Source organism: Budorcas taxicolor, chromosome 9, assembly GCF_023091745.1.
Source record: "Budorcas taxicolor isolate Tak-1 chromosome 9, Takin1.1, whole genome shotgun sequence".
NCBI classification, from domain to species: Eukaryota; Metazoa; Chordata; class Mammalia; order Artiodactyla; family Bovidae; genus Budorcas; species Budorcas taxicolor.
In genome coordinates, this window is record NC_068918.1 from 33,431,263 (window position 1) to 33,443,736 (window position 12,474).

General features: G+C 35.6%; 1 protein-coding gene across 5 annotated transcripts in view; it reads right to left on the reverse strand.

Moving 5' to 3' along the window:
- The window catches only part of AFG1L (AFG1 like ATPase), a 198,635-nt gene that overhangs the window by 119,054 nt on the left and 67,107 nt on the right, over window positions 1-12,474 (reverse strand). For all 5 annotated transcript variants that reach the window (XR_008199911.1, XM_052645769.1, XM_052645768.1 and 2 more), the window contains exon 6: window positions 8,386-8,485. Coding sequence is in view for 4 of the 5 variants with exons in the window: in XM_052645769.1 (XP_052501729.1) it covers window positions 8,386-8,485 (100 nt within the window). In the remaining variant the exon portion in view is untranslated. The remainder of the gene's footprint in view (window positions 1-8,385; window positions 8,486-12,474) is intronic.

The window sequence follows — 12,474 nt, forward strand, 5'->3', positions numbered from 1 at the left end:
AGAAGGGGTATCTTAAATTCTAATATACTTGACAATATATATATTATTTTTTTCCTAGTTATCAGTGCCACAAATATTGACACTATCACTTAGGATCTATAAACTCTCTCTCCAAGGGGAACAAAATTTACAAATAAATAAGCAAGCAGAAACTACAAATATTCACTTAAACTCAATTCACTGTTATGATCAATTTTCTTATTTCCAACACTTCTTTTTAATAAGTTCACATTTTAAGACCTCTTTCTTCCAGAGGACTTATTGACTTTTTTAAAAAATCTTTTCATTCTTTATTCTCTTTCTGTACACTGCCAGGGCTTCATAAGTGGTTTTCCTTCATCACTGATTTCATTTTCTATAGTTTCAATTCTACACTTCAGTGTTTCTAATACTGATTTTAACTGATTTAATTTAAACCCCTTTATCGCATATAGTTTTTTAATTTCATCTGAATTCTTAGTAAAAAGGTTTCAACACATTTGTTTGTCTTCTCTCAGCTTAGATCTTCTATATTACAGAATCTGCTGCTGTTGCTGCCAAGTCGCTTCAGTCATGTCCGACTCTGTGCGACCCCACAGACGGCAGCCCACCAGGCTCCGCTGTCCCTGGGATTCTCCAGGCAAGAACACTGGAGTGGGTTGCCATTTCCTTCTCCAATGCAGGAAAGTGAAAAGTGAAAGTGAAGTCGCACAGTAAGTGTCCGACTCTTCGTGATCCCATGGACTACAGCCTACCAGTCTCCTCCGTCCATGGGATTTTCCAGGCAAGAGTACTGGAGTGGGTTGCCATTGCATTCTCTGATTACAGAGTCTACCTTTCCCTTATTTTTAAAAAATACAAAACAATCTTCTAATGCTTGCTTACTTCTCTTTCCTACTTATTGTTCCCATATTAAAGTATTTTCTATTTACATAACCTTGAAAAAGGAGTGGTATGACTAATCTTCAAGAACTCCTGTAATCTAAGATATATGGTGATTCCTCTTTCCCTATCCACCTAGTTGTTCTTATAATATTTCAGTCTGTACTGTAATCAATGTTGAAAAGTGATAACTGACATCCTTGTCTTGTTCATTCTTGTAACAGATATACCACAATGTTTCCAGTAAGCCCACTTCTGTCTTTTGAACTGATATACGTATATTTGGTATCATATTAAGAAACTCTCCATCTATTTATATGTCATGCTGTGATTATATCAAGATGTTGAATTTTGTCAAGTGCTCTTTCATGCTTTTATGGAGAACGTCAATGGATTTTTTTCTCCCTAGAAGTATTATGTGTGTGAGTGTGTGTGTGCTTAGTTGCTCAGTCGTGTCTGACTCTTTGCAACCCCATGGACTGTGGCCTCCCAACCTCCTCTGTCCATGGGGATTCTCCAGACAAGAATACTGGAGTGGGTTACCATCACCTCCTCCAGGGGATCTTTCCCACCCAGGGATCGAACCCAGGTGTCCCACATTGAAGGCAGAATCTTTACCATCTGAGCGACCAGGGAAGGCCCCCTAGAAGTATTAATATGATAAATTACATGAGCATGTGTGTGTGTGTTCATGTACCAACTTCCCAGTGATATCCAGTCTTTTATTTACTACAAACAGATTGGCTTGAGTCAGAATCACACAGTGTTGTTGCCTGATAATCTAAATAACACAGGATTATTCTTGGACATTACAAGGCTATCTATAGTATTTTCATTATAATAAATAGTGAATTAAAAACTAAAAAGTCCAAGAGACTTCCCTGGTGGTCCCGTGGATAAGAACTCGCCTGCCAGTACAGAGGACACAAGTTCGATCCCTGGTCCAAGGAGACTCCACATGCAGCGGAACAACAAAGCCCTGTGTCCACAACTACTGAGCCTGTGCTCTGGGGCCCGCAAGTCACAACTACTGGGCCTGTGTGCCACAACTGCGGAAGCCCACACACCTAGCACCTGTGCTCCACAGGGGACGCCACCACAATGAGATGCCCTTGCACTGCAATGAACAGCAGTAGCCCCAGCTCACCACAACTAGAGAAAGCCCATGTTCAGCAATGAAGACTCAGCAGCAGCAAAAATAAATAAATAAATAAGAAACTAGAAGTCCACAATGCATTCCTCAGTCAACAAGGGATTTTCTTCTTTTAGCACTTTTTGTTTTACTGTCAAAAAGCATAGCCATTTCAACTTGCATATTCTTTTTCTCTACAAAAATATATTCGTATTTTTGATTGAACAAGTTATTAAGTTTAATTATTAATTTCAATTTAATTAACTTAATCTACCAATCTATTATTAATTTGTTCTTAGAGTCTCCATGCACTTAATCTATAGTATTGCTTTTTCCTACTAGAATATCATGAAATTAACAAAATTTTGTTAGAAAGTGAGTAGTATATATATGATATTTTAATTTTTGTTTCTGGCTCTTCTAATGATCTGACAGTATCATCTTCAAAATGTAAAAATATGTTTATTTGTACATAAGCATTTGTACATGTACATTTGTATTTACCTAAATGACCAAAATGCTAAATAAATCATTTACTTGAGTTTATAAAAGTAAGAATTGAATATAAACTAACCTAGATATATTTTATCTAAAAATTCCCCAGCAATTTCCTATTCCTGTGGATCCTCTCTGCTTCAAGTTCAAGAATCTTAACCAGATTACCCTAGAAAATGTAAAATAGCACTCCAAATGTTGTGTTGCAAATGTTTAAAATACATTAAACATATTTTGAGCTTACAAGAAAGTAGAAAAATCCCTGCAGACCAGTAAACAATCAGGAAGCTAAAAGCCAAAGTAATAATCATGAGCAGACACTGGTTTGAGATTTTGACTATGCGGTATAGACAATGAGGCCGTGGACCTGAGCAAGGTAGGACCTAGAAGTGAGGACTAGAAAAAACAGTGACACACAGGCAGTCACTCTTTGGTACCTTGTTCCCTTCACCCCTCAAGCATTGCTTCCCTTTCTTTACTTGTACTGGACTTTCCCAGACTACTACCTCCAGAGCTATTTTCTCTTCCAAGTTCCTATATTCTGGCCTTGCTTTTACTGGCTAACAATGATTTTCTATTAAAACTAAAGGTTTCTAATCATTTTCTATTAAAATTAATACCATTTATCTACAAATTGACAATAAAAGTATAACTGTAATTTCTACCAACAACAACTCTTTTTCTTGTCCAGGAAATTGATGCATTCTAACGAGAAATGGAGGGGATAAGATGAATGATGTGGAAGAAAGTTAAGCATAGCAGCTAAAGATAACAGAGGGGGAAAAAAATACAGTGTTCTTCTCCACTAGGCAGTATCTTCTGGACTTCTAGCCTCCAGATTATTCTGTCTTTATTGAATTAAGGCACTACCACCTACCCAGTCGTACGAGCCAGAAATTTAGAAATTGTCCTTTCCTTTTCCTCAATATCCAACCTATAACCAGGTGATACCCATTTTACTTCTTAACTATTTTCAAATCTATCCTCTCTGTATCCTATATCAAGTTTTCTCAATCTCATATCTTGATATTTTAGGCTTGATAGTTCTCAGTTTTGGTGGGGCGGGTATCCCTGTTCACCACAGGATGTTTTGGCAGAATTTCTGACTTCTACTATGAGATGCCAGTAGCAGCACCAACTCCTCTTTACTGCCTGGTGGTGACAACCAAAGATGTCTCCAACATTGCCAAATAGCACCTGGTTTGCCAAATAGCCCCCAAGATGCAATCACTGCCTTATGCCAAGTTATTACCATTTCTTGTCCAGTATATATAGCAATAACCTACTAGAGTGTCTCCCTGAATCCACCATATTACTGTACCCTATCCTATAACCCATTCTCCATACTATAACCAGAGTGGTATTCCAAATCCAATCTTACCAGTCCCGACTTAAAACACTATAGTGGCTTCCCATTTTTCTTCTAATAAAATCCAAAATCTTTATTACTGCTTTATAAGGTCCTAGCTCTCACTTCTCCAGATTCATCCTGTACCTCACTGTATACTACTTCCCCTTCATCAGTGTATTCCAGCCACATTGGCTATCTTTCAGTTCCTCAAACAGGTCATTCTCTCTCCAATCACTGCACTTTGCCTCAGCCCTCTGCCAAGAAGGTTCTTCTCCACCTCGCATAACACTCTGAGAATAAGTAGAAGCTATTTTGAAAATAATAATAAGTATCCAGGGGCTAGATTAAAAGCAGTAAACTAAAGAATGCATTCTGATGGCTGGAAAAGAGGACATACTATATCTGGGACGGGGTAGACAAAGATCAGTGATGACCAACAAGAAGGAAAGATAGAGGGCAATGTGTCTAAAGAGTCACAAAACCTACATTCTAGCCTCTGTTATGTCACTTACTATCCATGCAATTTCTTTTTAATCTATAAACAGGAAAACTAACTTTTTTGTTGTCCAATTCTATGAGGTTTAACACATGTAACCACCAGTACAATTGAGATACAAAACAGTTCCAAACTCCCCCTCAAATTCTCTGGTGCTGTCCTTTTGTAGTCAAACACCATATCACTCCAGCCCTCCGGCAACCACTGACCTATTCTTTGTCCTACACATTTACCTTTTCCTGACATTCAAAGTTATATGCAGGAGACGGCATATATATATATATATATATACCATCTTCTTTATATTAAAATAGTAAGTTACTTATGTCTGCCATGGTTAAAAAACCTGGTGTATGCTAAGCATCCCATCTAGGTTCACATTTAGAAAAGGCTTTCTTTAAATTTGTGGCTAATGCCCGATTTTTGGAATCCCACATCTTGGACCTTCAGTCTCCTCCATAGAGACGGCTCCATCTCAGATTTCTACATGCTACCTTGGTGTGCCTGTAACTCCTACACAAAGCTATGAGCTCCAGAATGTTCCTAACCTCTCCTGTGGTTGGCCTTCCTCAGTTTACACACTGCAGTAACTTGAGCAGCCTCCAGCAGTTTTTTTCTCAGCAGTCTTTGCTTGGGGAGCCATTCCAAGCTTGTTCAAGCACCTTGCTCTTTATGAACATAGCTGATCCTGAATGCCTAAAGGTAATACTGAAGATACTATTAAGTCAACAAGCTGCAGGAGCAGAGTCAAGCCTTCTGTCCCCACTGATGTTCTAATATGAAAAAACTCATTGCCTTGTCTCATAGGGCTGTTACCACTAGTAAATCACAAGAATGAGAAGCAGAACGGTATAAGGATTTTAATAAATGCATCTGAAAAATCATTCATAATTCTCTATAGTATAACAGATTCTATATAACTATAATTGTTTGAATAACTAGATCTTAAGGTATGGATGAACTAATTAATGTTTCCCTAAAATAAGTCATCTAATGGTATACAAGAGGAGTCTAAACTTGGCCTAACCCTATTTATACATTTTAATTAATGAACAGCTGAAGCTTATAAATGTCATAGCTAGTACGGGTAGCTAAAAATAATGTTAGAATCACACTTCAAAAAATATCAACATAAATCAATTATATGGAAAAACATAGACAAATTACTAAGCTGAAATAGGAAGAAAAAAGAGATCAACTACAAAAATAGAGAGAGACCTAGTTTGACAGCAGCTCACACAGTAACATCTGAGTATATTAGTAGATTACAAATTCACTATGTCATTAATGTGACATGACAATTTTAAAAAAAAACAGAACAAAAAACTCACACCACTACATTGTTCTTTTCAGGTTCAGTGATGAGCTCCATGTCACCAATTCCAACGATCAACTCTCAACCTCATTTTTCACCTCCTAGGAGCATTTAACAAAGGTGATCATCCATCTTTTTTGTACCACTTCCCTTTTCCTTGTTCATCATACTCTTGGCTCTCCTACTCACTGGCTGCTCTTACCAGCTTCCTTTAGGATGGATGACTCCCAAATTTTTATCTCCAGTCTGAACCTTTCCTTGAAATTCAAATTTATATGCATCTGCCTCGTAACCATAGAAACCCCAGAACCCCACTTCCACCTCCCTTCCTAAATTAGCTTTTCCTATAGTCTTTCCCATTACAATAAATAGCCAAGTTATCCTTCCAATTGCTCAGGTCATAATCTTTGAGCCATTCTTGATCTTCTTTTAAATAACCCATATTCATTCCATCATTAAATCCTTTTGACTGCCTACAAAACCTGACTACTCTCACCACCTTCACTGCTCCATCATCTGCCCTCAGGATTGTTACAGTCTCTTATAAACGGTCTCCGTACTTCCAACCTTGAAACCTCACTCCCACAATCTATTCTCAATACTGCAGAGAGAACCTTTAAAAATACACATTTACTCAATATTCATTCTAAGACTATTTACTGAAATCCAATTATGTGCAAGGCATTGTTTCAGGTGCTTAAAATATATATATATGTGAAAAGAAGAGGTAAAAGTTGTTGCCCTCTTAAAGGTTTTGCATCCTGGAAGAGCACAGATAATAAACTATAAATACAGTAAAATAAATAAATAAATAAAGTACATGGTAGATCCATAAATGCTACATAAACAAACAGAGCAGGTAAGAAGAAGTGGTGCCAGGGGAAATGGGATGGTTTGTAGATTCAAATGGGAAGTGAGTCTAGGTGTCATTGGCAAAATAACCTTTGAGCAAAGACCTGAAAGAGGAAAGGACTTAACCATGCAGATATCTGGTATAATAGCATTCCAGTCAGATGTCAATGTTCAGTTCATTTCAGTCACTCAGTCATGTCTGACTCTGCAACCTCATGAATGGCAGCACGCCAGGCCTCCCTGTCCATCACCAACTCCCGGAGTTCACCCAAACTCAAGTCCCTCGGGTTGGTGATGCCATCCAGCCATCTCATCCTCTGTTGTCCCCTTCTCCTCCTGCCCCCAATCCCTCCCCAGCATCAGTCTTTTCCAATGAGTCAACTCTTCACATCAGGTGGCCAAAGTATTAGAGTTTCAGCTTTATAATCAGTCATTCCAAAGAAATCCCAGGGCTGATCTCCTTTAGAATGGACTGGTTGGATCTCCTTGCAGTCCAAGGGACTCTCAAGAGTCTTCCCCAACACCACAGTTCAAAAACATCAATTCTTCGGCGCTCAGCCTTCTTCACAGTCCAACTTCTACATCCATACATGATCACTGGAAAAACCATAGCCCTGACTAGACGGACCTTTGTTGGCAAAGTAATGTCTCTGCTGTTGAATATGCTATCTAGGTTGGTCATAACTTTCCTTCCAAGAAGTAAGCATCTTTTAATTTCATGGCTGCAATCACCATCTGCAGTGATTTTGGAGCCCAAAAAAATACAGGCTGACACCGTTTCCACTGTTTCCCCATCTATTTCCCATGAAGTGATGGGACAAGATGCCATGATCTTTGTTTTCTGGATGTCGAGCTTTAAGCCAACTTTTTTACTCTCCTCTTTTCACTTTCTTTTTCTTTTTTTTCACAGAAACAATAATATGATTTTTATAAAGAAGTAAACTAATCACTATCTTTTCTTGACCTACTCAATCCTCTTTCACTTTCATCAAGAGGCTTTTTAGTTCCTCTTCACTTTCTGCCATAAGGGTGGTGTCATCTGCATATCTGAGGTTATTGATATTTCTCCCGGCAATCTGGAGTCCAGCTTGTGCTTCTTCCAGCCCAGCGTTTCTCATGATGTACTCTGCGTATAAGTTAAATAAGCAGGGTGACAATATACAGCCTTGACATACTCCTTTTCCTATTTGGAACCAGTCTGTTGTTCCATATCCAGTTCTAACTGTTGCTTCCTGACCTGCATATAAGTTTCTCAAGAGGCAGGTCAGGCGGTCTGGTATTCCCATCTCTTTCAGAATTTTCCACAGTTTATTGTGATCCACACAGTCAATATTAATAATATATAAAATACCATTTTTTGGTAGTATTCAACCTTCAATTGACCACATGATGGGCTGAAAGATACAAGATTTTAACTTGCTATTTTTATCTATATATTCTTATATTTTAATTCTTAAACAATGTCCAAATAAGCCACAAGTGCTTCTTCAGAAATGATAAATGAAGAATCAGAAACCACTTATGCAGGCAAGGTTTGTCTTTTCCCAAGATTCAATTAGGAATTTTTCCTTTCATTTCACTGAGTTTCTTTTATGACCCATATAAAGCAGTTAGAAAGGCCAGTATTTTTAATATGCATTATCTAATACTCAGAGCAAAACTGCAAGTGCGTCAAACACAGGAGATCACCAGGATTTAGCTTGCTAAAACATTTTCAAATGCAAATATCGACTGATTTTTCAAATTAAGTTAGTTATAAAACTTAGGATAAAACAAAGTCATCAGATTTATTAACATAATAAAATGAGTACAAAATTATGAATTTTTAAAAGCTTATTCATTTCCACCTAATTGGATAAGACTAGCACAATGTTTGTTTTTACCTTCCGGTGGCCTGTTGGATGTTGCCACAACGACGACCCCGTTTTTGAACAGATTTTCAAAAAGCTGTTTCAGAATCATGGCATCAGCAATGTCAGTGACCTATGGACAGCAACACACTTGTTTTATTTTAATTTCACTTCTGCTCTAACAAATTTGCTAATGGCTCATCGTTTTTTTTTTTTTAAATATGGAAGTGAATTCCAAGAGAAAAATTCTAATTATCATGAAGAAAAGAGTAGATAATTAAAAGCATAAAAGACTGTAGTCGGTTAAACTTGACTCTTCTTTTTTGCAAGCCTATCATTTCTACGCAAATTAACAAATGATTCTATGTTAACTTCTTTCATAGAACTACAGGTGGAAAGCACAGATAATTGTCCTAAACATTTAGGAAATCTAACTAATTAGAACGAACATAACCAACTCCTCTTTCCTACTCCCCCTCCTACTCCCATTACAGCCTCTCTCCCCGAATAAAGAGGAGAGAGAAAAAAAGAGAAAAAAAAAACACGGGCTGTTTGCGATTTCTAACACCTTTCTGGCAAAGGTCCCTGAAAAGGTGACTTTAAATGGTCATGGGACTTTAGAAATAAGGACAAGTAGCCTGTGAGACAAAATCAGCTGCTGTTGAAAATAGAATGATATGACATAGATACTATTGTGCAATTGTTGCACAAAACAATTCAACAGATGGCCCATCACAAAAATAAGCAATTTCATTGTTCTTTTTAAGTGCCTTCTATTACTGTCCATGAATAATCAAAAGGCACTGCAGTCATTTCCAGCACAGCAAGCCTCTACTAACCTTCGCAAACACAAATATTCCTTCTACAAAAAAAACCCAAAAACAAAAAAACCAACCTTATAAGGATGGTTAACACGGTGCTGAAAAAAAAAAAATAGCTTCTGACTAAAACAGAAATAAACAATGCAGATAAAACTACTTTATCTAAGTTACAGAGATAATATGACCACTGATATTTTCTAAGATTATTTTTTTAATCCACAATTAACAAGCAATCTTAATGATAATTTTTTTTAAAAGCTTTTTAAAATCACAAAGAAATACAGAAATTAGGGAGGGAAGGAAGTTGACTTCACAAATAAATATATAGTGAAGGTTGATATTAATTATTGCACCTTACCCTATGAATATAATAACATAGTTTTGGATACTCTCAGCGTAAAAATGTTTTGATCTTCCTTTAACAGCACATTTTAGGTAATCTCAATAAAACTTATTTTATATTCACAAAAATATATCACACAATATATATCACATTGTTATTTTTAAATCATGCTAAAGTACACAGAAACTAGTGACATTCTTTCAAATTAGATCAAAATACTAAAAGTGACCAACTAAATGGTTATAACACAACTAACTAACAACAGAAGTGACAGAAGTCTAAATCACTTCTCTCTTTTAGCTTATATCTCACTCAAAAGTTTAATTATTTCCTTCCCACCTGAACAAAACCAAATCAAACCAGGATATGGGAATGTGCAAATCTTTTTTTTTTTTTTTTTTTTTTGCTGTCTTAGGCTTTAACTTTAAACCATTAACTAAAAAAATTTTTAAAGACCTAAAGAACTCACAAAGTGGTGATTAAAATGAAAAGGAAAGTGGTACTGATATTATTTAATTTGGAGCTTAGGATCACTGTCAAATTTTGCTTCCGCCAAAACACTCACAGAGAAGGCCCTTTTCAAATGCTTAAACACCAGTGGCATTTCTGATGAGAGGACAGAACAAGCTTGCAAATTTTAGAAGCAACTGCACATTTAAGTTGGATTCCCAATACACTGACTTTTAAAAAGAATGGTTATTAATTAAAATCACTCAATTTTAGAGAATAAAAGTGATTATTTGACTATCTCAGATTTTCTTGAAAAAAATTAAAATAGCTTTTGTGCCCTAAGGTTCAGATAAGTGAAGGGACGTTTAGCTTATAACACTGTGCAAAGGTTTAAACTGAAAGTTGAAAGAGCAAGCAATAAGGACTGGTGGTTGAATTATAATTTGTTGTTTTTGTATTACAGAATGTTTTTGCTCTAGCAGAGTAAATTAACTTGGAGAAGCTATGGCTAATTAATAAAGCAGGAGTCACTTGGTGTAGCCGGGTGCCAATGCATACTCTTTTGATCTTGTCCTTGCACTTGTTCAGCTTTGCTGGGGAACAGTAATTTTACAGTATAAGTGAACAGAAGACAATTGGCCACACATTCTTGAAGAGGGAGCTTTTTCATCACCCAGCATTTCATTACCACCAGGAACAAAAGAGAAGGCTACAGATTACCACTAAGGGTAGTCTGCTAATACAGAGTGGAGACATTTCATTAGCATTAAAGAGAAAAGATTTTTTTATGACCTAGAGTTGCTTTCCATCATGACTCTCTTAAGTAAAAAAAAGGAAAAAAAAAAATCTAATGGTTAATTTACATGTGTAAGTACTTGAGTCTCAGTCATCTACTGATTGGTATAAGGCCATGTAATGAGTGACAAACATAAGCATGCATTATTAGTAATTAGTATTAGCACAAAAATAAGCAACTATTTTTTATTAGCAGTTTTTAATAGCTTTCCTGTTTTATAAAAACGGTCAAAACTATTTTTTAAATGATATTGATAGCTTATAGAGGAGAATTTTGCATGATATTCTGCTCATCAGAATTCTTTTTTTTTGTACCATATTAGTAAAATATCTATCCAGTGTCCCTAAAAGAAACATGAGAAAACATTTTTTTTAAAATTCAGTCTCCTTCAGATTCTGATATCTTCAAAATCATAAATGGCTTAATAATAAATATTAATATTCAAGAGAAGATATGAAGACCCTAAAGAAAACTTTAAGGAAAACCTATTTTATTTCAGTAACTAGTAATTAAAACACATGAAAATATTCTATCTAGACAAATCTCTCAAACAAGAACAGTGTATTTGATAACACAGGTAAAACTGAAATACTACGCTTGGTAAAACTGACCTGCAAATGTAATCTGAATGCTACCAAAACATAATCTTAAAAAAGCCCTAAATTTAAGAGAAAAGAAACAATATATTATTGTTTTTAAGCAACAATTGTTCCTGTTCATCCCCCTATAAAGTAAATATTATATTAATTAACACCATCTAATGGTCAATAATAACTAGTTAAAAATCAAGACCAGTAATAGGATTCAATTTTAAAAGTGAAGTGATTGCAGACACACTGTCATAGAGATTAAAGTGCCTAAAAACTGCGCTAGCAAATCAGCAATGTATGTACTAGGCTTACTAGGCTTAAGGATAATTTCTACACTCTATCATTAGAAGATTTTCTAAAAACCCATCTAGTTCTAGGTCTATATATTTAAACATATAATAGAAGACATATAGCAAAAAGAACATACAACATAGCCTTTATTACTAGTGAATAAGAGCACTGATGATGGATTCAAACTGAGCTACCAGCTCTGTAACCTTGGAAAAGTAACTCAACTTCTCTGATCCTTAATTCTCTCATCAATCCAATAAAGGCAGTAACAACAACTACCTTGCAAAATCATTTTGACATAGTAAATCCTCAAGAAATGTTCATTATGACTGTTACCTCTGTATATCATATATGTTAGGATAAGACAATATGATTTATATATAACTGTTTAGAATTTTAGCTGAGATGGAATGATACATAGCATAGTACAGTAGTTAGGAACACAGGCACACAGAAAACACTCAGTAAACAATAGATAAATTTATTACAGCATATACTAATAGAATAAAAGCACCTCAAAAAATAAATGGTCATTGAATCCAACAGTTAGTTCACAAAAGATGGATTTAACAGTAAGCAAATATATACAGAAAAGACAAACCATATTATTACTTAAAAGAATATAATTAAAACAATGAGATCCCATTTTTCAACTATTAGACAAAAATGCTAAGATAATTCAGACAGGAAAAAGTGCAAGTTGTTATATATGAAGGAAGTGGGCTTAGTTGGGGGACTACTTCAATAACTTCAATAGTTATTAACTGATACTAAGATTTATTCATTCATTTGCTCACTCATTATTACTTGTTCATTCATTTATACTCAAGC